At 41.2% G+C, this 27,777-nt stretch overlaps 1 protein-coding gene across 6 annotated transcripts; it reads left to right on the top strand.

Annotated features, from left to right (window-relative positions):
- Positions 1–942: 942 nt before the first annotated feature.
- On the top strand, positions 943–27,777 carry ZNF711 (ZFX family zinc finger ZNF711). 6 transcript variants are annotated; one of them, XM_035113854.3, is made up of 9 exons: positions 943–1,329; positions 6,298–6,399; positions 9,094–9,624; positions 18,987–19,145; positions 19,627–19,773; positions 20,461–20,598; positions 22,197–22,241; positions 23,062–23,205; positions 24,979–27,777. In XM_035113854.3, the coding sequence occupies exons 2-9, from the start codon at positions 6,321–6,323 to the stop codon at positions 26,154–26,156; spliced, it is 2,421 nt and encodes an 806-aa protein (XP_034969745.1). In that variant the 5' UTR covers positions 943–1,329; positions 6,298–6,320; the 3' UTR covers positions 26,157–27,777. The 6 variants fall into 6 exon arrangements, with proteins under 6 accessions (XP_034969745.1, XP_034969743.1, XP_088520726.1 ...); XM_035113852.3 differs by having other exon boundaries at positions 22,194–22,241; XM_035113853.3 differs by lacking the exon at positions 943–1,329 and adding an exon at positions 2,319–2,812 and having other exon boundaries at positions 22,194–22,241.

Below are 27,777 nucleotides of genomic sequence, written 5' to 3'. Positions count from 1 at the left end.
TTCTTTGATCTCAATGGAACGTACAGATTACAGCCTAAAATACTCTGGGGTCAGGGTGATTAGCTGTTTCCTATCTGCAAATAGGAAACTCTCCAGTAAAGGAGAGCAACAGTGCAATGGTGTGTGTCCGAAGCAAGCCCAGCTGAATATTCAGCGAGGCTTGGGGTGTGATCATAGCTGCCAAGTTCTCCCTTTTTTGGAGGGAAATTTCCTTATGCTGAATAGGCTTCCTCACGAGAAAAGGGAAAACTTGGCAGCTACGGGTGCGATCCGAAGGCTTGCCAACTTAAAAAGCAAGCCCACTAGGTTCCACAAGGCTTACTTCCAAGTAGCCCTTGGTTAGGATATGCAACCGCAACCTCTTTGCTAACCTCTGAGTGGACAAAAGATACAACAGCTGTGTTTAAAAACTAGTTGGGGGAGCAAGAATCACGACTTGTACATGAGACCGGTAGAGAAACTCAGTTGTGTGTTTATTTGGGGGGGGGCACACACCTGCCATGTCTTTTATTTCCACTTTGAAATAACCATTCGACACGTTTTAAGGTACCAAATTCAGTTCTTATTTGTTGTAACGGTGCTGAAATGACCTGTTAAGTTTCCGTGATTTTTTTTTTTGACGGGGGCGGGTTTCGAGATCAGAACTCCTGCCGTCCCCGCCCCCCCCCCAAAAAATAGGTCGGTTATTTTCCACCTTTTTTCTGGGGTATCGTCAAGACTACATCACCTCTCCTTTCTGGTCAGCGATGGCGTGAGGCGACGGACCATCGAGCGCTCGCGCATCTTCGATGGCCGTGCTCCCCCCCCTCCCCCGTCATTGCAGTCAACCCGGGGCGCCTCTCGACTGTCTTTTGTTTTGCTTGGGCTCCCCCCCCCCCCGCACCAACTAATGGCAAGGAAAGTACTGGCATATAGAAAGCCTCATTCGCTTTCGCTACGCATGCTCTGGACACCGGCGGCGGCGGCCGGGTTCTCAGAAGATGATAGAGATGGGGGGGTTAAACAAGATGAGGGGGGCGCGCGAGTGCGCGCGGTTGATGCTTGCGCCTGGGTGACGTGAGTTCCAGCAACGGCTGGTCGCGAGACTGCTGGTGGTTGCGCTGGGGGGGGGGCGAGGGTGAAGAGAGAAAGGGAGGGGGGAGTGAGTTGCGAGTGAGCAGGCCGCGCGCGCTCCCGCCCGCCTGCCGTTTCCTAGCCCTAGCCTGTGATTGGTGCAGGCCTCGGACCTGGCGGACCCCGAATGCCAGGCCCCGAAAAGCGACAGCCGAGGCGGCCGGGTCCTCGGGCCTGCACTCCCCACCCGCTCGGGCCCGAGCCCGCCAAGCGAAGGTGAGGAGGAGAGCGGCGGCGGTGTGGGGGGAAGCGGGGAAGGGGATGTGCGCTCAGCCGCGACAAGGGAATTGAGCAGAAATTCGATTTTATTTTTTAAAAAAACGGGGAGGCGGCGGGGGAGGAGGCGCCAGGCCGCTTAGGCCTCAGAGCAGGCCGCGCCCCGAGGCCTACAGGGCCGCTCATCTAAACAACCGCTTTTTTAATTTAAAAAACCGAACGAAGCAAAAATACGAAGCGTATGAATCGGCTCGCGCCTCACAGCTAGACGGCCGCGAGCGAGCGCTTGGGCTCCCCCCCCCTCCGCATACTGCTCGGCCGGGGCTGTGGCCGGGCCCGAAGGCGGCCAGAAAATGGCGTAAAACAATATGGCGCCCGTTGCAGCAGAGAAGCGCAGCTCGGCAGAGGCGCTAGTCTCCCCCTTACAGAAGCTCCTTAAAACACGCATACATACACACAGAGAGACATGCCCGCCCGCGAACTCTTCTCACTGACACCCAGCGGCTGTAGCATCAGACAAACCGTCCTCCCTCTTGCGCCTCATAGTGCCGCGGGACGTAGAAGCACGACAGAAAGGGGGGGGGAGGAAGCGGCGGCAGTCCGGTGAAGACGAGGCCCGGCGATGCGGGGAAAGCGTTGCTTTCCCACTTCGCAACTCCTGCTAGGGGAGCTGTGCCTGGTGGAAGCCGCCTCCCGCCTTCCCCGAGAGTCTTTTCTCTCCCACAGCCGACGGGCCCCCTCGTTGCCGCGCTTCCTCTCGGGCCCCGCGCTAGGCACCGCTGGCTCCCTGCCCTCCCTCGGCCGTGCAACACCGCCCCGGGGAAGGATGGGTACAACCCCACCCCCTTTTGCCCGACTCGGGCTCCAAAGCGCCGCTTTATTGTTTGCTCATCACGGGCGCTGATTGGAAGCGAGAGGAAGAGGAGGGTTGTGTGTGTTTCTTTTTGTGTGTTTTGTATATAGTATGCGCGTCTCCGCCCCATGCACGCGCATTTCCCCAGATGTCTGTTGCGCGCTGAGGAATAGCAAGCTAGAAGCCTTTTAGAAATGAAACATAAATTTAGGTAGCAAAGCAACGCGCCTTGGTCTGGAACAAGTGTTTTTGATTCTCATAAGCTGTCCGATCTCCTCTGCATATTTACTTTGAAGTTCAGTTGGAGCTCACTCGCCCGTGTGCTTTAGTTTTGCAGAGCTTAGCCTGTTCGGGTTTACTGGGAAATGATTCAGAAAAAATCCCAACCCAATATTTTGACTTACTTAAGATGCGGCAGATTTATGCTATAAACTTCAATGAGCCTACTTCATCGGATGGTATGATTAAAAACATCTGATCTTGTGTTTAGCTGCAACAGACTTTTTTTTGCTGTGGGAAGTAAGTGCAGCTGACATTCAGTAGGGCTGCACACCTAGATTTCTTGCTGCAAGCAAACATAGTTTATTTTTACCTGGGGAAGTATAATTTTGCATCCACAGTCTTCATTGGGTAGGTCAAGTCCTTTTCCATATATGTTTGTCCTGAACATTTCCAATTATATTTAATTGTACAAAATGTCTGGTTGTACAAAATAATTGTACAAAATTTAGGTGTTTCTTTATTAGTATCTGTAATTCCACGCTTTATGAAAGAAATAAACAACTATCTGATGTTTTGAAGACATCTGAAGGCAGCCCTGTTTAGGGAAGTTTTTAATGACTGATGTTTTAATGTATTTTTTATCTCTTGTTGGAAGCCGCCCAGATTGGCTGGGGAAACCCCGCCAGATGGGCAGGGTATAAGTAATAAATTATTATTATTATTATTATTATTATTATTATTATTATTATTATTATTATTATTATTGCCTAATGGTAGTAGCTCTGCTGACTTAGTCCTGCTTGGCTCATCTGCGGTGTTGGTTGGGAGAATGGCGGGGGACAATTGCAGCTGCAGCAGCCACTTGAAGAAAAAAAAAACTACCTGCAAACATTTGCTGCCTAACAGCTGAGTGACTCATAGTTACTGCTGTTGACAGGGATGTAGTCTTGCCCAGGAGGGACTCTGTATGCCTTGCAAAAAGATGGATCCCTCATGAGTGGAATGCTTGCAGTGCTATTTTTGCCCACCATGCAATTTCAGTACCCAGATGTGGCCCTTTAACAGAAAGATTTGCCTACCCTTGCTGTGGACATTTCTTAGGAGTAACCCCCCATTGAACCAGGCTAGCTCCAGGTTTTTCCGAGCCATGTGAATATGACCTTTGGTGGGTCTCCTGTCACTGTCATACGCTCTTCTCACATATAAAAATGAAGCAACACAGACTCACTTTCTCACACAGGTAGGGAACATTTGTCCTGATCTGCTAGATTGGGTACTCCTCCGAGGTGGCACTCCTTTTCATACAGTACTGAACCAGGCTATTCAGGCCCTGCTCAGTTAATTTTACCTGTAAACATGCATTGTTGGAAGATAAGGGGAAATTATCCTTTGTGTGCATGGTCAGAAGGTTAAGGTATAAATAAAAATGTCATAAGCCCCTGAAATCACATAGGTAATATCATCTTCCATTCCCCCAAGTTACTCCTTGGGGTGTGGGCAATGAATGGAAGCCTTGATTATTCAGCCTAAGGCAGGTTGCTACTTTATGCTCCACAAGGTTAGAGAAACATAAGAGGAGAGCCCTGTTGACTGGATCATCTAGGCCATCCTTTTTCTCACACTGGCCCACCATGACTAAAGGATGATTAGAAAGGAAGGGTAGGGCAATCAAGAAGATTCCAGTTTGTCTCATTCAGGCACTGTCTGAGCGGATGGGATTCTGGTGAACATAGGCACAAGTGTTAACAATGCTGAGGAGTATACCATATGTTGATTCATACCTGTGTGAGGTGCTACATAATCCTTTTTGATGTTGTAATACATTTTTTTCAATTTTAAAAACTTAAACGCATTAACTTCAAATTCAAGATATGTTTCTCTTGCAAAACGAACAAGGTGACTTCCCACCCTTACCTCCATGGTGTTTTTATTCCCACCCATATTCTGTTGTATTATATGTCAAACTATATCTAATACATGTTTCCTTTGTTACATTTATTGTCATTCTCAATCCACTGCTCATAATTCACATCCTGCCCATAATTTTATTTGACTATAGTTTTTTTCTCAAATATTGTGAAAAGGGTTTCTATTCTTCAATAAAAAGTTGGTCACTTTGGTTTCTCACTCTCAACTTCACCAGTTCTGCATAGTCCTTTAGGTTTGCAACCCATTCCTCTTTGGTTGGGACTTTTTCTTCCTTCCAATTGTGCACGTATAGGATTCTGGCATCTGTCATTGTGCACATAAATAATTTAATCATATTATTTGGGACATTTGTCCCCAGTATTTCTAGAAGAAATGCCTCAGGTTTTTTTTTGGGGGGGGGGTTACCAATTTTAACATATTTCTTTCATTATATATTATTTCCCAAAATCCCATAGCTTTTTCACATGTCTGCCACATACATAAAAACAACCCTCCAGTATTTCCAAGATTTGCTTGACATGCTCTTATACATTGTAGACAGTTTATTTGGCGTCAAATACCACCAATTGTAGTACCTCAAGGACTGCCTCCATGTGAACCTACCCAGACCCTGAGATGATGATCTGAGGCCCTTCTTTGTATGCCTCCTCCACAAGAGTCCAGATCAGGGGTCCCAAACTACGGCCCCCGGGCCGGATGCGGCCCAATTGGCCTCCCAATCCGGCCCGCGACGACCCCTGCCGCCCGCTGCCGTCGCCCGCTCTTACGGCGCGCGGCGCGGCGGCGATCTTCAAAATCGGCAAAAAACCGCCGAAAATCCTTTGTGCGCATGCATATGGGCCTCTCCCGACCCAGAAGAGGTCATTTCCGATGCACTTCCGGGTCGGGGGAGGCCCATACGCATGCGCACAAGCGATTTTCGGCGATTTTTTTCGTGCGTGTGCGCATGCGCACGGGCGCGCTCTCCCATGCCCTCCGGCTCGCCGCGCGGTCGGCGCGGCGGGCACCAGCCCGAAGCCCGGTAAGTCTGGGGACTCCTGGTCCAGATGGTGGCAACACAAGAACGGGCCTTTTCTGCAGTGGCTCTCCATTTCTGTCATGCTCTCCACAGGAAGGGTCGGCTGGCATCTTCGTTAGATACCTTAAGCTCCAGGAGAAAATGTTCCTCCCCAGCCAGGCCTATGGCTGATTGACCTGATGCTCTTTTAAATGTGTTGCGGGAGGGTGAATTTGTTTGTCTTTGTTCTTATTTTTATTATGTATTATGAAAAAAATTCTTCAAAAGCTCCAAAATTAAAATAAAAAGACAAGAAATTAATTGGTGTGATTTCATTAAAAATAGTTTTTTCTTCGAAGACTAAAACCAGAACATTTTTAATATTTTGAATTCACTATTATTAGCAAAGAATCTTGAAATAATATAAGATGAATCAGTCCCATGAAAAACTGGGATGATGTAGTAGTATTGTACGTGCTGATATGTAATGGGTTTTCATAATACAGTAATTAAGTTCTGAAAATCCTGAAATTAGAAATAGATTTTCAGAAGTGAATTGTAGCTTTTATTTAAAAATCATAATATGCAAGTACTGTATGTTTATGGACAGAGAACCTGAAATGGTCTTTGTTATGTGGTGGTAAAATTATTGCTACAGCCTTGTCCCAGTGGCATTACACACCTGTTGCATGACTTTACTATTTCACACTCTATAAATGTGCAAAAACTGCAACAAAAATCCTTAGGTGTCAAAGAACAAAATATATGTATTCATTATTTTATCTCCCCTGCCCTACCAGGAGAGGCTGGGGAGTCATGCTGATATTTGCTCTTGGTGTAAAGTCTAGTAAGAAGAAGATGCACACGTGCACTTGTTAAATATGTGTGCATTGAATTCTGTATGAAACACATTCTAAGATAGTTATGTTACTACAAGTAGTAACTTCTATTCACTTTCTTTTCTCAGTTCGTGAATGAGCATAGAGGATTATGGATCCAGGTGGTGGAAGTCTTGGGTTGCAGACACAGGAGTCCAATATGCCTCACACTATGATTATGCAGGATTTTGGTAAAACAACAACAAACTTTTATTTTTAACTTGACTGTTTACTAATTACCTGCTGTATATAATGAATGAATAACCTCTGGCATGGGTGCAAAGCATGGCATAGATAGTAGAACAGGAGCCTGAGAGTCACTGTAGCACAGTAGGTGGCTGACACTTTTGGCTACCTCTTCTGTTTAGCAGTATTGCTGCCTTGCTGCAATAGTAGACCAGAGGCATGGAGGATGTGTATGGACCACAGTATACACTATATCTTTACATAACAATTGTTTATAATATTCTTGTATTTAATTTTTGAAATAATGGAAATTGCAATATTAGATGGGAGTAGAGACTTAAAATTATTTTTTAATTAGTCCATATACTAGGGGAGCAATTCTATAGCAAGATCTGCCAAGATGAGTGGGTTAGGATCCATCAAATCTTCAGCTCATCCAGGAGATTCCACCACAGCTAGGTTATGCTGGCTTAACTCTCTCATTCTTTGCACACCAGTTTATCTCCCCCATCCCAGCTCAGCTGTAACTCAACTGACTCCCCTGAACCCAGTGGATCTTAAGCTGGCATAAGTCCTGCAAAAGTAACAAGGTGTGTGCAGAATTAGAGAGACTTGGCTGGATCTTAACCTGTTCAGCTCGGTCATGTGATCTGGCATAAGCCAGCAAAAAAGGTACTGTATCGCAAAAAAAATATTTGTAAGGCTTGTTTTCTCTCTGCCAGACTCAGGGCAGTAACTGTGCTCCTGAATAGCATTTGAATCTGGTATAATGTTACATGGGGTTAACTTATACTGGCTTATACCAGCTTCTTGTGTATATAATTGCTCTATAACAACATAAGCATGTATACTCAGAAGTAAGTTCTTTGAATGTACAGATTTTTAATCTCTAGTAGGTGTGTTGTACTATAGCACAAATATTTGCCAAAGTTGAACAAAATTGCATCCTATATAATAATGTCCAAGATGTCCCTGCGTCCAAGCTGTCCCGTGTGTCCCTGGGTCACTGCGCATGTGCCCCAGGGATACAGGGATTGGACAGCAGAGACTGCGCGCGCGCGCACTCTCCCCCCACTCTGCCTCCTCCAACCGCCGCTCCCGCCGGACACCGCCTCACTGCAGGGCACGTCAGGAAAGCGAGGGTGGAGGCCGGCGAAGGCCTCCTCACAACCCTCCCTGGCCGTGAGGAGCGGCGGTTGGAGGAGGCGGGGGGGGAGAGTGCGCGCGTCCTTCCTGTCGGCGGCTGCGGGAGAGAAACGGAGGAGGAGAAAGCAGCGCTTTCTCCTCCTCCGTTCCTGTCCCCCTGCCGCCGACAGCAAGGACAGGTCCCAGGGTTCGGAGAAGCGCTGCGCAAGCGCTTCTCCGAACCCTGGGATGTCTGCTTCCTGTCGGCGGCTGCGGGAGAGGAACGGAGGAGGAGAAAGCAGCGCTTTCTCCTCCTCCGTTCCTGTCCCCCTGCCGCCGACAGCAAGGACAGGTCCCAGGGTTCGGAGAAGCGCTGCGCAAGCGCTTCTCCGAACCCTGGGATGTCTGCTTCCTGTCGGCGGCTGCGGGAGAGGAACGGAGGAGGAGAAAGCAGCGCTTTCTCCTCCTCCGTTCCTGTCCCCCTGCCGCCGACAGCAAGGACAGGTCCCAGGGTTCGGAGAAGCGCTGCGCAAGCGCTTCTCCGAACCCTGGGATGTCTGCTTCCTGTCGGCGGCTGCGGGAGAGGAACGGAGGAGGAGAAAGCAGCGCTTTCTCCTCCTCCGTTCCTGTCCCCCTGCCGCCGACAGCAAGGACAGGTCCCAGGGTTCGGAGAAGCGCTGCGCAAGCGCTTCTCCGAACCCTGGGATGTCTGCTTCCTGTCGGCGGCTGCGGGAGAGGAACGGAGGAGGAGAAAGCAGCGCTTTCTCCTCCTCCGTTCCTGTCCCCCTGCCGCCGACAGCAAGGACAGGTCCCAGGGTTCGGAGAAGCGCTGCGCAAGCGCTTCTCCGAACCCTGGGATGTCTGCTTCCTGTCGGCGGCTGCGGGAGAGAAACGGAGGAGGAGAAAGCAGCGCTTTCTCCTCCTCCGTTCCTGTCCCCCTGCCACCGACAGCAAGGACAGGTCCCAGGGTTCGGAGACGCGCTGCGCAAGCGCTTCTCCGAACCCCAGGATTCTAGCGCCCGTTATTGAACGGGCTGAAAACCACTAGTAATGATATAATTGAACAACTTAATTGAATTCCTTAAGCATTGGGTGATATCTAGGATAGCACAAGAGGGTGTCTGCTCCTGTAGTGGGACTTCTCTTTTGTCTCCTCAGTCTGCAGTCTTCATGTGCACCCAAAATATGATCCAGAGGGTTGGATGACTCTTCGGAGCAGATCTTGGGGGCCTGGAGAATAGATTTTGGGATTTTGTTGCACAAGCAAGCAAACTTTATTGAATACCACCATTTTTTCTGAATATGGTTATCAAATATTCGCCAGCAAAACCTCCCCTCCCCTTCAGAAGACCAGACTACACATGAGCTACTGTCACCTATCCTACCTATTGGGAGGATAGCTCAACTAAAAAACACTCTCCTAATATGCCCTCCTTAAACTAAAATTAAATGTAATAAAAGGTAGGAGAGTAGTTTGTCTGACTGCATTCATTCTATGTATTTCTTAGATGCATAGTATTGTGCTACAGCATTACAACTATTAATACTTTATCTCATTTACAATTGTTTCATAGTGGCTGGAATGGCTGGTACTGCTCACATTGATGGAGATCATATTGTTGTGTCAGTTCCTGAAGCTGTACTCGTTTCCGATGTTGTCACAGATGATGGAATAACTCTTGATCATGGCTTAGCGGCTGAAGTTGTCCAAGGACCTGATATCATAACCGAAACAGATGTTGTCACAGAAGGGGTGATAGTTCCTGAATCTGTATTGGAGGCTGATGTAGCTATTGAAGAAGCACTAGATACCAGTGATCATGTTTTGACTTCAGATCTAATAACAGAAACTGTTAGAGTTCCTGATCAGGTTTTTGTGGCTGATCTTGTTACGGGCCCTGATGGACATTTGGAACATGTGGTACAAGATTCTGTGTCAGGAGCAGATTCTCCCACAATGGTTTCAGAAGAGGTTCTTGTAACCAATTCAGATACAGAAACTGTGATTCAGGCAGCTGGTACTGTTCCTGGTTCTACAGTTACTATAAAGACTGAAGATGATGATGATGGCAAGAGCACATCTGAAGACTACTTAATGATATCTTGTAAGTTAAGGTTTATATGACATTTGAGTCTGTTCAGACTAGAAGTGATCCAGTGATGAGAGGTTATGAAGTATAATTGGTTGTCAGTTTGAATATAATTTTCCCAATAAAATTTTGGAAGAAATAGCATTACGACCGTAAAATAGTCAATACTGCTTAAATATGGTTTCTAGTTACCGGTAGTAGTGGTAGGTTGCTAGTGTACATAAATCTTTATCTAGTCGTACCCCTCTGCTAATAGAATACTGGTGAATCGAGAATAAGCTTCCATGAACCAAAATGGAATTTTCTGCAAATTTGCCTTTCTCCTGCAATTATTTACACTTCCTACTTCACTGTTCCAATGGGTTCCCCAGCTCTCTTGAGCAGATTTTGAGAGTTGCAGAGGAAAGAGAATTTGAGAAAATAAATTCTACCTTCCATTTCTGCTAACAGAAACCTTAGATCAAAGAGCCTTCTATCAGCAGAACACGATTGGATAGAATGCAGCTCACAGTGAGATTTTGTTTTCACAGTTAAAGAGGTTTATGGGAACAGTACAACATTCTAAAATACAGTGGTACCTCGGTTTATGAACACAATTGGTTCCGGAAGTCGGTTCATAAACTGAAGCGTTCATAAACTGAAGCGAACTTTCCCATTGAAAGTAATGGAAAGTGGATTAATCCGTTCCAGACGGTCCGCGGAGTAACTGTTCATAAACTGAAGCGAACTTTCCCATTGAAAGTAATGGAAAGTGGATTAATCCGTTCCAGACGGGTCCGCGGAGTACTTAAACTGAAGCGTTCATAAACTGAAACATGGGTGTAATTGGTTCCGGAAGTCTGTTCATAAACTGAAGCGTTCATAAACTGAAGCGAACTTTCCCATTAAAAGTAATGGAAAGTGAATTAATCCGTTCCAGATGGGTCCGCGGCGTTCATAAACCGAAAATTCATAAACCGAGGTGTTCATAAACCGAGGTTCCACTGTACATATATTCTGGGAACCATGGTTGGGAGGACTTAAATGACAATTCTTATGAAAGAATCTTAAAAAAACAACAACAAAAAACTCATAGCAGTGCACATACGACACATTTCCAAATGGAATACTTTAATGTTAAATAAGTAGACATTCTTAAAGGTTACTTAAAAAAAAACACCTAATTTTATAATAGGCAGTTATGGGAATTAGTGGCAGTACAATTGTACCTTGGATCCTGAACGCCTTGCAAGTCTAACATTTTGGCTCCTGAATGCCGCAAACCCGGAAGTGAGTGTACCAGTTTGCGAACATTCTTTGAAACCTGAACGTCTGACGGGGCTTCCGTGGCTTCTGATTGGCTGCAGGAGCTTCCTGCAGCCAATCAGAAACAGTGTTTTGGTTTCTGAATGTTTTGGAAGTTGAACGGACTTCCGGAACGGATTCCGTTCGACTTCCAAGGTACATGAATTGAAGATCAGATAGTAAGAACAGCAGACTTGTGACATCTTTAAAGACTTACAAAATTACCATGACATGAGCTGCTGTGAATTATGACCCACTTCATCAGATGCATGAGCTAGAGAGATGTTTGTGTGTGTTGCCCTTAAGGTGCCACCAAGACTTCTTTGTTGATTTTGCTGCGGAAAACTAAAATGGCATGACAACTGTTACAAGGAAGACATCAGTTTGTGTAAGCTATAAAAAACCCCACACAAATAATGAAACATTTTTTTTGTTTTTGTTTTTTATGTTTGTGATGTTCAATCACCCACAGTGGAGTGCTAGCTCTTGATCCATATGATGGCCCTGCATGCACAGTACTGGTGATCCTATGCTACCCACTGCAGCTGTTCTTTAGGGGTAACGTAATATTCCACCACCAGCTTCTTTCAAAAATCTATTTTATTTAAAACAATTTCCAAACCACTTAAAATTGAAAGTCTCTAAGTGGTATACAAAAATGCAGACATGAAAACAGTAAAAAAAAGTATCATAAAAACATAAAAACAACTAGTAATAACAGGGTCCAATCTTATTCTTATTGCTTACTGCAGTATAGCAGGGGTTGGCAACTTTTTCTTGGTGCCATGCCACTTTCCTTAACAAGGCAGCCTTAATTCTAATAGGATTCCACCACCCTTAGTAATGTCATCACAGTAGTTTGGAATGGTAGTGGAGTTTCTTACAAGCAACGCTTAGAATCACATTGTGGGTCATGCTGTAGACCACATGTTCAGAAATTATTATTTGAGCCATAATATGGGTGGCTAAGCCACATCTCATATGCTGGCCAGAAGTTACCTACCCCTGCAATATGGTGCTGCATAGTTTGCTAAAATTATGAATACATACAGTACCTCTATTGAGATAGAAACTAGGTAAAGCAAATTTAAACTTACTTGATAAATGCACAACTGTAAAACTACGTCTCATGGACTTCTGTGTTCGGTGTGACATCACCAACATAGTGTATGCTGAAACATCATATGAATTGAGAGATGGCAATCTACAGTGAATCTGAACATCTCACACCTGAAAACAGCTGAAAAGGTAAGTTAGAGGTGGCAAATATTACCACTTTTCTTCTTTGGTGAACAGGCTTTTCTGCAGAATTTCTCTTGCAAACAATCCCTTCACAATGATTTGTGCTGAGAGCAACAATATAATATAACTGGAATTTGCAGGATTTATTCAGTTTCTTCCACTAATGGGTTTACTTTGTGGACCAGACCAGAAAGTAAAAGTCCTGCAGCTATTACTTTAAAATGAAAATTTTGGTGAGGAGAGTTGTGGGATTATTAATGCATGAAACTGAAATTTCTTCATGTAGTTCATATCTATATAATTCTGCTGATGTCTGTGCAAGTCTCCTTGTTACATCTAGGTATATTTTGTTGAGGAGGAAGGATGGGTTGAAGGAGGAATCTGAAGGGTGCATATTGAATGGAATTGACAAGTAATTAACTTGGATGTCAAGCTATGGTTGATCGATACAATACATTTCTATAATGTCTGAAGTATTACACACACACACACATAATAATAATAATAATAATAATAATAATAATAATAATAATAATATGGTAGCATCCCTTAAAATACCTTGCAAGAGTTAAAAAATGTGAACACATTTGCCACATTTTTATTTGACCCCTTGTTTCCAATATTTTAAGCACCTTTGCAAGCATATTTTCTTAACATGTCTATAATTATTATTATTATTATTATTTATTTATTTATTTATTTATACCCCGCCCATTTGGCTGGGTTCCCCAGCCACTCTGGGCGGCTTCCAACAGAAAAATGAAATAAAATAATCTATTAAACAATAAAATCTATTAATCTATGTCTCTGTAATAAGGGCTTTAAGAAATGGAAAAAAAATTCAACAGTGTGATAAATTAATCTTTTGTAAGCCACTTGTTTGGTCTACCCGAAAAGCAATATATAAACACCTTAAATAAATCAATAAATAAAAATAACACAGAATATTGATAACTACTACAGAAACAGTATGTTATTTCCTGACTTCCTGTGATTCCAGCTGAAAAGCTTTCTTTTCAAGCAGATGTTTTCAGTAGAGTTGAACAATGTAATAACAAGTCTACTTAGAAGTAATCCTGTCTGAGTTCAGTCGGGCTTACTCTCCGGTAAGTGTGTGTAGGACTGTATTCTAGTGCATACCTGCCAAGTCTCCCGCTGAAAACTGCAGGATCAGCAGCGGCGCGACACCGGAAGTCGCTTCTACGCAACTTCCGGACATGCGTAGAAGCGACTTCTGGTGCCACTCCGCCCATGCCTGGGCACGGAAAATCTGGCAGAGCGGCACCGGAAGTCGCTTCTACTCATGTCCGGAAGTTGCGTAGAAGCAACTTTCGGCCCCGCTCTACCCGATTTTCGGTGCCCAGGCATAGGCGGAGCGGCACCGGAAGTCGGTTCTACGCATTTCCGGACATGCATAGAAGTGACTTCCGGTGCTGCGCTACCCATGTCTGGGCACTGGAAATCGGGCAGCACCAGCACCCAAAATGGAGCCTCCCTGGCAGGTAGGAAATCCAGGGCATTTCCAGGATTTTTTCCAATTCAGGAGACCAGCGGGAAACGGATTAAAATCCGGGGGGGGGGGGTCCCGTGAAAAACGGGAGACTTGGCAGCTATGCCCTAGTGCCCTTCCACTGTTTGGATTATGTTCTTAGACAGAGGTAAAGTTCTCAAACCGGGACACTACTTCTGGTTTTGCGGAGTTCGTAAACCAAATCGTTCTTAAACAAGACTGTTCTTAAACCAAGGTACCACTGCACCACTGCTTGAACCACCTGAACAGGGAAGGGTGTTTTGTCTGGAACAGTAGACATTCTATAAGTAGAAATTACTATATTCAATTAAAATATCCTATCATTGCAGACATTTTGTCACTGGATGCAAACTTTATTATGTTTAAAGAACTTTGTTAAGCAGGTGTTAATTTTGTTGTGTGGTATACACCTTTGACTTATGGATGATCATTTCAAGATACTTCTTCATTATTATATTGCCTATTGTAATGCTGCTGCCTTTCAGGCAAGACTTAACCATTTTTAACAGATGTGTTTGGGGGAGAAAGAGAGGTAAGTTATGTTTTTTATGTGTTACAATAATGCTGGTACTGTTTTACCTGAAGGTACTATTTTTGCGATAATAATATTTTTCCTGGCTCCCCCCCCCAATATAGTTACTGTTTGGTAGAATACATTTATACAGGGCCGTCTTAAGCATATCTGGCGCCGTGGTGCAAAGATCCCTCTGGCGCCCGGCCCCCCCGGTCCCCCCCGGCCCCGTTTCCCAGCGCGGCTGTCTGACGGGCGCAGCAGCGTGGCACCCTGCGCCACCCAGCCTTGCCGTAGGGCCGGCCCTGCATTTATATAGGATAAGTGGGCAAGAAATGGTGAAGAATATAATTAAACGACCACTGGAATACTTCAGTTCTTATCATCAACTCAGTGACTTACTGCCCAATCTCATCTCATGCATAAGTCATGCCCTGAAACTTACACAGAGGAGATTTTTTTTTTTTAATGGAATGCAGCAACCTCATTCACCATACGGTATTATTGCTTACCAGGACTGTGCAAACCTGCTTGTTTCAAGAGAGGAGCTTGCACCTTCTTTGCTTCTCCTCGGTCCTTTCAGCATAGAGTAGTCTCTAAGCCAGTGTTTCATTTAGTATGTCATCAGAACCTGGGATTGTGGTTAAAGTCTCTCCTTGTTAGCACCTTTGTCATATGTGATCCTCGAATGAAGGGTGGTATAGAAATTTTAATAATAATAATAATAATAATAATAATAATAATAATAATAATAATATGAAATCCATACAACATGCTAATTATCTCTTTTTTGGTTGTATTGTTATATTTTACTTTTGGGGAGTATTTCCTTTTCTAATAATTTCCTTTTCTGAAAATCAATAAAAGTTTTTCTTTTTCTTTTAAAAAGATACCTCCTCTTTAACTACAACCCGCACCTGTAAAACAACCTTGGTGGATAAAGAGGAGATACCTTCACCTCTCTGGTTTGGATGACATGCAAACCACTGGTTTCCAACATTTTGGCCTGAAGGAACATTTGGGATTTTGAGAAGGTGCTAAGGGCACCAGTCAGAAAATGACTGGCGCTTCCAAAAGAGCAGAAAAAGAAACCAGACAGGAATAGAACATGGCTCAAAAATGGGGGAAAAGCTATTCTTTTGTGTTAGTTTGTTAGCAAATAAGTTTTGAAAAGCTTTCTACTTTTCCAAACGCTGTTAAGTCTTGGATGTTGTTTGTTGCTGGTGTGCTGCTATAGATTAGAACTGGAAAATAAAATATAACTGAATCTTGAAGTAATTTTAAATTACTATAGCCAGCCATACACATAGCCACAAATAAAGACATGATGCTAGCTGGCAAGCCTTTTCTTTTCTTTTCTTTTCTTTTCTTTTCTTTTCTTTTCTTTTCTGGCTATCTGTGATGAATAGAAAAAATAGAAAGACAAGGAAAATAACAGAAAATAAATATAAAACTCACTAGAGTAGGCATTAAACAATAGTGCCCTAGAATATTGCAATGCTTGAGGCTGACTGTTATTTATAGGGTTTTTTCCAAAATTAGGGCTGTATGAGGAGATGATAATAGTAATGTTTCTGCCTTTGCACTGAACACTCCCTTCTGAAAACATCTTGAGAAGAATCCCTACTAGGCACCACACAGGAGGAAAGGTTCATGATGATAATGATCCCTCTGAAATGCCACCCCCCCACACCACCACCACCAACAACAACAACTTGGAAACAATAAGGGAAAATGTGATGATAAAAATAATGACTCTGCATTACCGCTCCCACAATTTGGGAATAGCTAGAATTAATTTATTGTTGTTATGACACCTCTGCAATGAGTCTACCCCACAACTTTGGGACAATCCATGTTGTAGGGCATGCAGCAGAAACAAGAAAAGGGTTACCATATCCACACCCACTCCTGTATTCAGTGGAAGCCTCTCAAGCAGCTGTCCACTGCATGTTCCAGCAGGCAGCAAAACAAACAGTGCGGCATCAGCAGGATTCCCATATTTCTTTCCTCACATTTTCAAAAAGTTGTTCCATATGGCCCACAGGCAGATTGGGGAGTTGCTGCTTCTATTTCAAACACACATATTTTTTTAAGCAGTTCAAGTGGCTGCCTGAGTATTGCTCTGTGGCTGGCAGGCAGCAAAATAAAACAGTTAGAATAGCAGTTGTGTGTATCCAAGGACTAGCAAATCAGACAGAAGTAAGAAAAATACTAAAGTTGAGGGTGAAACAGCAGTTATGTTGCCTGGTATCCAAACAACTCATCAGTCACAGCTCTGACTTCACTAATTGGTTAAGAACAACAACAGGTAGGAGCAACTAGACTGATTAATTTCACAAAAATTGCTTAGAAGTGTGCCTGCCCATTTTTCTTTACTTTTTTTTCTCAGCTAGAGATTAAGCATTGTAATTTTGTTTTTGCTTATTCTTATGCATTTAGCATCTCAGGAACTTTTTATGGCATTATTTTCTTATGATTTACATTTATGTTCTTACTGCCTTATACTTGTTCTCTGAGAATTATTTTTGATGACTAAAATTAAACCAGTGCATGAGAATTTGCAGAACTGGACTGTTCTGCATCAAACAGGTTTTTTTCAACCAGAACCTTGAAAGAAGGAAACAGAAGAAAAAAACAATAGGCAAGGCACTGATGTTATCTTCAAAAATGTCACATTTTATGCATGCTTGCCATCTTTTAGTTTTGACATTTGAGTACACATCTTCTGATTGCTGAATTATTGCTTCACTGTTAATGAATAGTCTGAAATTATTAGGCTTTCTAGCCACAAGCATTTACACATTACTTTTTATCACCAATATTCTCTATAGAGAATATTGCCTTTTTAAAATCCCACTGAGACATAGGTATACTGATTATACTGATCCATGTAATTTTAAAAAGAAGAATAAATACTTTGCATTTTAAAAACAAGGGACTTATTATAGAAGAATAAAATGTTCATTGTTCCAATCTGGGATTAGGTTCTCCATTAAGTGAGTAGTTAAGGAGTTATTTATTAACCATATTTTTGAAAGAACAACTCTTTTTTGCGCTGGTGGCACGACCCTCCCTTCCTGCGCAAATTGGAGGAGATCCCCCAATAATGCAATCCCCCAAGTTTTCAGCATGCACACTATTTACTCTGATCAGCAAAGGCTCCCATTATGCTTGCCAAACTTCTCAGCCTTGAGTCCAGATGTTAGGCTGCAGTCCTCATCATCCCCAACCATTGGTCATGCTGGCTGGGGATTACAGAGATTGCATTCCAAAATCTGAGGACCAAAGGTCGGGGAAGGCTACTCTGCCACAGAGATGCCCTCTCTCACAAGCAGGTTGCATAAGAAGGGATGGATCATGCCCATTTTGCAAAACAACCACAACAACATCAAGCACCCATTTAAAAATAACTTCAGTCAAGGAAGTTTTTTTAAATGATTCACCATAGCATTACTGATAAATTTAAAAACAAAAATAGTGCTTAGCTTTTTATTTTTATTTAGTTCTATTTTCAGTAGCTCCAGCAGTGTTCTGATTCATTCACAGATTTCTGAAATACCACTTTCATCAATGACACCAAATACTGCTGCTGTTCAGCAGGTATCATTAAATGACATTCAGCACAGGCAATATGAACACACACAAATTTGCACTGTTAAATTCACGTGTTACATATCATTAGTACATGTAAATATGTATAATGTGAAAATGAGCCCTATTTGCCTATTGCTGAACAATTGCAGAGAGGTGTCATATTGGGCATTTACCGGTAATTCCAAGTTCCAGCAAAGGAAATTATACTGTATTTTGTTAGTGCAAACCACTTTGATTTGATGATACTGTTCATAGTATTGAAAGGGAATAATTGGTATGTTGTTGTTCAGAATTAAGCCCAATATTGAAGTAATGTTCCAAATCTCTTAAATCATGATTAAGAGATGAGAAGCAGGACCATATCACATGCTTTCTTTCATTCCTCTTCCTGCGCTTGCACTGTAAGTCTAACTTAGGTTAGGACACACATTATAGTTCATAGGTAAACAAGATATAATGTGGCATTCAACACCAGTCTTACTCAGGGTAGACCCACTGAAGTTAACATACATAATTTTAGTGGGTCTATTCTGAGTAGGACTTAGTTGAATACAACTTATACTGATCAATATCTAGAATTGTTTAGCATACTCTAGTTAAGAAAGAACCCTCATTAGGGGTATATTGGAATGATAATGCTACCCTGTTATGATCTATAAATCTGAAGTGTTACATCTCTCCTGGAGTCTCACACCACCCTTACAGGGTGACTCACTAACATTTTATATTGTTGTTCTGTCACTCAGTCATCTTTCAAAATGCTATACAGTTGTACCTCAGTTTAAGTACACAATTGGTTCCAGAAGTCTGTACTGAACCTGAAGCGTACTTCACCTGAAGTGAACTTTCCCATTGAAAGTAATGGAAAGTGGATTAATCCGTTCCAGACGGTCCGCGGAGTACTTAAAACTGAAAGTACTCAAACTGAAGCGTACTTAATTTGTTGCTTAATCAGACATAATGATGTAACAGACACGTTTCTACAGTGTGCTTCTAATTTTTGGTGGTGAAATTTATTAAAACAGTAAAATCTATTCATATGTGAAATATTCACAAACAAGGCAAAATAAGGTGATTGGTCTGCATGCCAGCTTTATATCGCAAATCATGATGCGTTTTGCATAAATGAGCTAAGAACAATTGAGCAACATTGCTAATACTTGCTTCTTGCTTCCTTCTAACTGGTTTTTATTGTTGTTGTTGTTTTTATAGTGGATGATGTTGGGGAAAAGCTAGACCATATTGGAAACACACCTTTAAAAATCAGCACTGAGGTTTCACATGATGATGTATCTAAAGATGATGGTTTTGGTTCTGAAGTCATTAAAGTTTACATATTTAAAGCTGAAGCTGAGGATGATGTGGAAATAGGTAAGTATCACAACTTCTGATGTTGCTTGTTTGTAGTGTTTACAAAATCCCGTTGCCTACATTGTGTAAAACAAATACTTCGTAGTAGTTTCCAATTAAATTCCTTCCATTGTCTTTCATAAGGCAGTCTAAAATAACCAGGATACCAAAAGAAGACCATGAAAACTCTGCCCATAGATTACATATAGCTTGAAGCACCCCCAGCTTCTGCCTTGGCTATCTCACTCAACTTCCAGAACCAGCCCCTTTCCCCATGCCCTTGTAAGGACTCCTCTGAGTTTGTTCCTTTCTCCCATATGTCCAACCCATGACAATTTGTCATGCTAAATGGAAATTAAAATGCTGTCCCACCATGCTGTCTCCCCCCCCCCCTAATGACAGTTGTTGTCTTGTTATTTCATCAAGCACACAGAAAAGAAATGAAACATTTTACTGTTCCTATCAAAATGTTATCAGATAAAAATTATTTGTTCTCTTCAAGGTGGAACAGAAATTGTAACAGAGAGTGACTTTCATAATGGGCATTCTGTAGCTGGAGTTCTAGAGCAAGGAGGCGTTGGCAGAGTACAGCGAGAGAAGATGGTTTATATGGCTGTTAAAGATTCCTCTCAGGAGGATGAAGATATTAGTAAGAATTATATTTTTATGTTGCTAAGAAAGTAATCTTGTCATTTCTCTCCCCCCCCCCTCAACTACTGTGAACATGAAGGGATTTTATCCCTATATTGTTATATGATTATTATATACTTCAAATGAGGATAGAGATCCTAACACAAACACACCCAGCCTAAGTTATGTGCACCAGTCCACAAACAAGCTGAAATTCAATCAACTGCAAATGAGAGGTCATTGCAAACCTTGTCATGTGTGCTGTTGTTTGCACTGTATTGCACATCATGGACTTGTGATCTGATACATAGATGGACAGTTTTCTTTGAAATGCAATCTTAAGCATTTTAATTTAGAACTAGGTGCAGCCTGTACTGCACCAACCTCCCCTCCAGATCTTTCTCCTGGTATGCACATTGACCCAGGTATGTAGGTGTGCCCCTCCCCGTTTGTCTGCTCCTGCTGAGAAACAACCCCTACCAAGTTAAGTGGGCTTCTTTCCTATGAGATATGTATCAGTCTTAAACGTAGAGGGGAAACTCTTGACGGCAATTTCATGAATCTGGCGTTCTGATTTTGGATTTTCACAAATAGATTGGTAGATTCTGGTTTAGGAGATAACTGTACTAAATCAAATATGAATTAATTGAGCAAAGCTGGCATATATAGTGTCATTAATTTCCATACCCTTTAAAACTAAATATAGGTTGTGCTGAAATTGCTGATGAAGTTTACATGGAGGTTATTGTTGGTGAAGAAGAAGCAACATCGCTGCCTGATGCACAGCTTGAAGACACTGGTGTGAATAAAACTTTTGTTCCTGTTGCATGGGCTGCTGCTTATGGTAAGATACTAGATTATGACTTCATGAGAATCCCTTCTCTCCTTTCTAATTGCACTGACCCATCTCTGCCCAGATAATAATTTTAACATTTAGTGGACATAAAAGCATAATAAAACATATTGTACAGAGGACCATGGATTCGTTTTAAAGACTCCAGAGTGCTTTCTGCTTTTAGCAGTTCATGTGGCAATTGAAATGAAGCTTTCAAAATTAAGTCTTAAAGTTTAATATTTAATAATAGTAAGGGAGCTTCAAACACTTGTTCAAAGAACCCATTTTCATGCACGTGTCTGCATATTCTGTTTGTAATTATAGGAAATTGTCAGCCCACCTACACTTAGACTTCAAAGTGCATGCTCCTAGGCCTCTGAGGTTTACCCCTGTGCTACCCATTCTCTTTTTCCAGAAAATGTTACAAAAATGGCTAAATTCACCTAATGAAATTAGAAAAGCATTTGAAACCCAGATCCCCAAAATACAAATATATATTTCATTTTTTAAGAAACCCTCACTAGATGGCAAATTCAGATTGTGTTACAAATGTGACAAAAGCCATATGCTATCTGACCACTGTACAAAGCAGAGGTCCAGAAATACTGTCAACACACTTTCCATGGCAGACAATAATTTAATTCTGGTAGTCAGAATTGTGGTATGGTCTCCAGAATAGAAAAGCTCTTATATTTTGCCCTTTTGGTTTTTTAAAGGGCCAACATTTCCCCTTTTAAGCAGCCCAAGTCTGCTGCAATATAGGCTGCTGTTATGTCTTCCATCCTGTCCCATATCCTCACAACTGGCTGAGCAAAAGCATAATTTTTAAACTTCCTTTTAACTTTCCTCATTCTGTTTAGTTCCTGCTTCTATATATACCCTTGTCTGAATCATTGCACTGGAATAAAAGATTGAAGCAAAGGGAATATAGAGGGTTAGCCAAACAACCGCTGATGTGTAGCAACGTGTACACATACCTATGTTTCTATGGGAAGGGACAATAGCTCAGTGGTAGAGAATATGCTTTGCTTGTAGAAGGTCTCAGGTTAAATCAATAGCATCTCTTTTAAAAAGGGATCTCAAGTAGAAGATGCTAAAAAAGGCAATTATCTAATACCCCAGAAGGTTACTGTTAAAGTTGACAAAACAAGGAAAGACCAATGGTCACACTCAGTGTAAGGCTGCTTCATATGATTCTTAGAAGTCAGAGATTCAGTGGTAATAAGTTGTATGGCGTTTCTCTTAATGCTGTGAACTAATGTGCAAATGTTATTTTGTAGAATAGCTTCATTTAAAAATTTAAAGGCTAGTTGCTCCTTATTTTTGTGTGTAATGAAAAATAATAACGTAGACACTACATTTATAACATAAAAAAGACGAATGCCTGGAAAATAGTGACTATTAGTAAGTTTTATTTTGAAGCAACTGACAGCAAATCATGTATCTAAAGTGAAAGTAAGATTGAGATTTTTGGGGTTGGTTGGTAAAAGAGTAACTTGGAAATAGAAATGATTAGCTTAGTTGTTTTTCTTTGTTGGACTGCTTTGAAATCATCATGCAGTTGGAATGTGTGAACTGTTTCAATGAACTACCTGTTCCCCTAGGAGATGATAGAAGAGTTCCCCGGAGGTATGAAGACTGTCAAACAACAGGTCAGTAGATGAAGAATTGCTCATATGTCTAGTATTGCAAAGTGTTGTGAACTCCATTTAGGCTTCATCAACAACTGCCGTATATAAGAATTGGCACAATATTAATACAGTAGATAATTCAATGTACAGTAAACAAAAACATAATTAAAATATTAACCAGCTCCTTGCATAGGGCTGTCAATAGCCCTGCTGTGACATTCCCCAAACAAACCCTCTTTCCTTTTAAACTTGGCACCAGCTCTTACAAGCAGCTACCTCTGTTTCATTTTTGGATGAAATACTCCCATTAAAATGCTAAAGGAAGCAAGAAGATGCTATGCTAGAGCAATTTTTGTGCCTTTCTCCTCTATTCTCAATGCGGGATCCAGTGAATCTTTCATTATAGGAGTTCTTTTCAATATGTTACCTTAAGTATGTCTACTCAGAAATAAATCCCACTGAGTTCATTGAGAGTTACTCCTAGTAATGTGCATATGATCACCGCCTGAATGTGAGAATGATGTTGGCTGACATTGTTTTTCATTTATTCAAAGTATTTCCCCCTGTTCTTCACAGACTTAGCTTCAGAACAGCTTATGTAAGATGAATAGAAACAAAAGCAAATCATTGCTTTCTATGTGTTGTATTAAAACAATATGTAGCTATTATCCAGTGTGTGTTTCTAGCATCTTATGATGAAGCAGAATCCCATTGTCCCAATCTCAGTGCAAATACAATTGCAACAGATGGTCCTTTCCCTAAACAGCTTCAGTGTTCAAAATAAGCTCTTATAAGGGAGCCTCTTGCAACATTGTGATGTGTATCTGGTCTTTCACATCAGGAACCAACTTGGATGCAAGATTAGAAAACAAAAATGGCAATGCAACACAATACCTGCAAATCTGTGATAGCATTAGCACAAACAGACTGCTTAAACAGAAAGCCAAGAAAAGGAGGAGAGGGGAAGCAAGGCAGTGGCAAACAGGTAAAACGACTTCCTTGGCTAGCTTTTACCTACTTATCTGTAGCTTTTAGCATTCTTAAATTAGAAGATAAAAGTGTAGTTGATTCCATATACTTACAGCGTTAGGAGTTTTTCTTTTCTGGGAAAAGATACCTTACGATTTCATCCAGTTTTCTCTTATTAGCTGCATAGTTAGAAGAGTATTTCCTGACTTTCTTACACTACAATTTCATGTAGTATTTTTGTAGTAGCTAAGTTCTTGTTATATTAATATAGTAGGAGGCATGTGGATTGGAAATTTCTAAAAGGTAATTTATAAGAGATTATTCTTTGTTGTGTTGCACTGTCAGCTTGTGCACAGCCAGCACAAAGATTTATTAAAAATAAATAAATCATCAAAGGTAAAGAACCACCACTCAGTGCATTTTTCATTGCAGAATTTGCACAATATTAGACTACAGTGTAGTCATTATGGGACATAGTCATTTGCACAGCAGAAATCAATGTTGCAGTAATTCAACCACTTACATTTACAGTTTTCTTTCTGAAAACAAAAATAAAAAGTCTCTGCATAAAAATTCCAAGGAAATCAACTAATTTTTTCAATAGAAGTACTTCTTTACCCCAGCCAGTGTAAAATACTGGAGTAAAAAATGTCAAACAGAAACCTTCCAGGAATACATATAAATACCCAAACCTTAGAAATGTTTGTGTGTGCTTCTAAACCCCAGGGTGCATAGAATATACCTTATTAGGAAGCTTTTTTTTTGTTCTAGCCAACTTAATGTGTTGGTAAAAATGTCCCACGCCATTTTTCAAACAAAAACTGATCCAGGGAAATAGACTTAAGCATCCTCCTCCTAGCACCACACGTTTTCGTTTTGGAATATTGTACTACCCTGACTTTGGAATTTTGGTTGAGGTGGTCAGTTGTCTCTGAAAGCCATCCATGTAAAGTTGTTGTTTTACCGGTATTGTTTTAGGACTTAATCTCCATACTTGTTAGCCCAAATATTGAAGACAAGTGTTTTGAACTTGTCCAGCTAGAAGCTTGCTAAGTTTGAAGTTCTTAGCTTCAGCTTTGGACACAAGAACTGTCTTTCATTCCCCAGTCTCTTTTGTCAAAGTGTTAAATTTCAGGGCCTCTTGGTGAATCCTCAGAAGTGAAGATTTGTTTAATTGTTATCAGCAGTAATTTCAGCATAGGTTGACAAAATAATGAAGAATTGAAAATATGGTTCAATAATAGAAAGTGAAAATATAAGAATTATAAACAATAAATGAAAATTCTACTCGTAATAGGATTATTAAAATCTTCCTCTCTAGTGAATGGGAGAGAGGATGGCCCTAGAAGAGGGCAAACCAACTTAGTATGCCTCCTCTTTGAGTCTGCGGAAGCACAGATTTTGAAAATGGCAAAAAGAATGTTCCACAAATGTGCTGAGACTGGATCCACAGAATTCAACCCACTCCCGCTTCACTGATATCCTATTGAAATCAGTGGGAGAGAAGCTTTAAAATAAATAAATCCCAGCGTAGGAAAGGAACGTTAAAAAGGCAAAATGTGGGGCCCCACACTTTCCCTCCTGCTGGCATAAACCTAGTTGGTCATAGGAAAAAGCAATTAATCCGCCTTTAGTTCTCATTCTCCCACTTTTGGATTGCTCTGTTCTTTATTCAAAACATTACTTTTGTTTTTTAAAAAATGATATTGTGTTGTGCTTCATTGATGTCAGAATCATTCTTTTTCTTGTTACAATTTATTTAACAATATTTTCTCTTTGTTTAAAACAGCTGTTATAATAGGTCCTGATGGACAGCCCTTAACCGTCTACCCTTGTCACATATGTGGGAAAAAATTTAAATCCAGGGGATTCTTGAAAAGGCATATGAAAAACCACCCAGATCACATGATTAAGAAAAAATATCAATGCACAGACTGTGATTTTACAACTAACAAGAAAGTAAGCTTTCATAATCATTTGGAAAGCCATAAGCTCATCAACAAAGTTGACAAAACGCATGAATTCACAGAGTACACCAGGCGATACAGAGAAGCAAGCCCACTGAGTTCGAATAAACTGATCTTAAGGGACAAGGAACCTAAATTGCACAAGTGCAAATATTGTGACTATGAGACAGCAGAGCAAGGACTGCTTAATAGACATCTGCTTGCGGTTCACAGCAAGAACTTCCCTCATGTTTGTGTTGAGTGTGGGAAAGGATTCCGCCATCCTTCTGAGCTCAAAAAGCATATGAGGACCCACACAGGGGAGAAGCCTTACCAGTGCCAGCATTGTGTCTTCCGTTGTGCTGATCAGTCCAATTTGAAGACACACATCAAAACCAAGCATGGTACTGACCTGCCCTTTAAATGTGAACATTGTCCGCAGGCGTTCACAGATGAGAAAGAACTCCAGCAGCACACAGAGTTGTTTCAAGGGCATAAGACTCATCAGTGCCCACATTGTGACCACAAGAGCACCAACTCGAGTGATCTGAAACGGCACATAATATCTGTTCACACAAAGGACTTTCCTCACAAATGTGAGGTATGTGAAAAAGGTTTCCACCGTCCATCGGAGCTCAAGAAGCACAGTGAAACGCATAAAGGTAAAAAGGTACATCAGTGCAGGCACTGTGACTTTAAGACTTCAGATCCTTTTGTACTTAGTGGGCATATTCTCTCAGTTCACACTAAGGACCTGCCTTTCAAATGCAAAAGATGCAAGAGAGGATTTAGGCAACAAACCGAACTGAAGAAGCACATGAAGACCCACAGTGGAAGGAAAGTCTATCAATGCCAGTATTGTGAGTATAGCACTACAGATGCATCAGGCTTCAAGCGGCACGTCATATCAATACACACAAAAGACTATCCGCACAGGTGTGAGTACTGCAAAAAGGGATTCCGTAGACCATCAGAGAAAAATCAGCATATTATGAGGCATCACAAAGATGCCCTAATGTAACATATGAGCTGTAGAAGAAAACGGTTTAGAAACTGTGATCTGCTTAATTGGGGAAGAAAACTCTCATGAACTGTTTCTCCTGGTTTCAAAGCTTGATATTAAATCATAACTTTACATTCTTTGTATTACAAGTCTTTAAAAGTATTAGGGTTGACAGGGGATCTCATAGCCCTATGATTGTTGCTCATCAAAACCTAAAGAACACTATAAAATGCAGAGATGAATGTTTGAAAAGCTGCGGAAAGAGACCTTGAATGTCTTCTGTTTAAAGTGTTATATATAATTAAGCTAAAGAAAATACTAAGACCGTTATCTTAGCCCTTTATCAATAACGCCATTTATATCCTTGATGAAAACTGGGGGTGGGAGTTTAAAAAAAATGTTTGCTATGGCAAGCCTACAATATGCAGGTAGAAGTCAGTTGCTTTGTCATTACGTTTTTTAACTGTGCTGGGAAACAAGAATTAGTTAGATTTTGAGATCTGTCTTTTTTGTTGTTGTTAAAGCAAACACACATTTCACCAGGAAACATAGTTTCCTTCCTTTATTTAGGTTCAATGAGCAACATTTAAACATTTTTTTCCAGAGCTGCTAACTTATTTTATTGCAGGATATGGTGTTAAAAAGACAGCATTGTTTTTGAGCTCAAAAGGTGTTGTTCAGTACTAGGATTGAAGATGTGTGTGTATATAATTTCCCTTTTTATCTAAAAACTGCAGTTGAATGTTCAGTATGGCACATATAACAAAAATTACCTTTTGGCCAATCTAATTATTATAATATTTTTAAAAAGAATAAAAAATTGATAGCTGCAGCTGTTGGTGCTATGATTTGGCACTGTTTTCCTTGCTATTTTACTGTTTTCCTTTTTGAAAAAAGAATATCAAGGTTTCATTAGTTGGAAATGCCTAGGGAATATTACGGGGCAGTGTTCCTGGCAAGGGTGGACTACTGGTCCTTCCTTGCAAATTAAAAATCTTTCCATATAGATATAAAAATTGCACCTTTTAATCAATTCATACAAAACATATACCATACTATAAACATGCATTTTCAATCTGTAAGAAAGTTATATATGCAGTATTTAACCAGAACAATATGCTGCCGCTAGAGTTTGGAGGTGGATCTTCAGTTTACAGTGTATACATTTGAAATATGCATCCCTTTAAACAATGCTTTGTGTTAGCATGCTGCAAATCAAAATGGCGCTTAATATAACAAGCTGGTCTAGGGCTATTTAATAATTAAAAACTGTTCATAAATGTTATGCATATAATGTGTACTTTTTTAAAACTTTTTTTTAAGTTGCTTCATGTTTGCACACAGCTGTTCACATAATAAACTGTAACTTTACTTCATGCTACTATATTGTGGCTTTGTGTTTCGGATAATGTTCATACTTTGTTTTTGCACCAGATGAGAATCAGTTCCTTGAGAATAAATTTTTTTTATATTTCTAAACTTCAGAAAGTTAACTTTGGGAAACCTTGTGTTTTATGTGGCTGTAAAAAATGATGTACACGATGTAAAATAAGATTGTCACTGTTATGTGGGACTATTATTTCAAAATGTGTTACTCATTGTAATGAGCATACAATAAAATGCATCTCTTGCACTCCAA

This window comes from Zootoca vivipara, chromosome Z2, assembly GCF_965207765.1.
Source record: "Zootoca vivipara chromosome Z2, rZooViv2.hap1.1, whole genome shotgun sequence".
Lineage (NCBI taxonomy): Eukaryota > Metazoa > Chordata > Lepidosauria > Squamata > Lacertidae > Zootoca > Zootoca vivipara.
Note: the sequence above shows the minus strand (reverse complement) of the source record. Positions and strands in the feature narration are given on the sequence as shown.

Coding starts and splice junctions, on each gene's coding strand:
- ZNF711 (XM_035113852.3), top strand. CDS start 6,321: ATGGATCCAGGTGGTGGAAGTCTTGGGTTGCAGACACAGGAGTCCAAT. Junction 22,242..23,061: donor TGAAGACTGTCAAACAACAG/GTCAGTAGATGA, acceptor CTTTCACATCAG/GAACCAACTTGGATGCAAGA. Junction 23,206..24,978: donor AGCAAGGCAGTGGCAAACAG/GTAAAACGACTT, acceptor TGTTTAAAACAG/CTGTTATAATAGGTCCTGAT.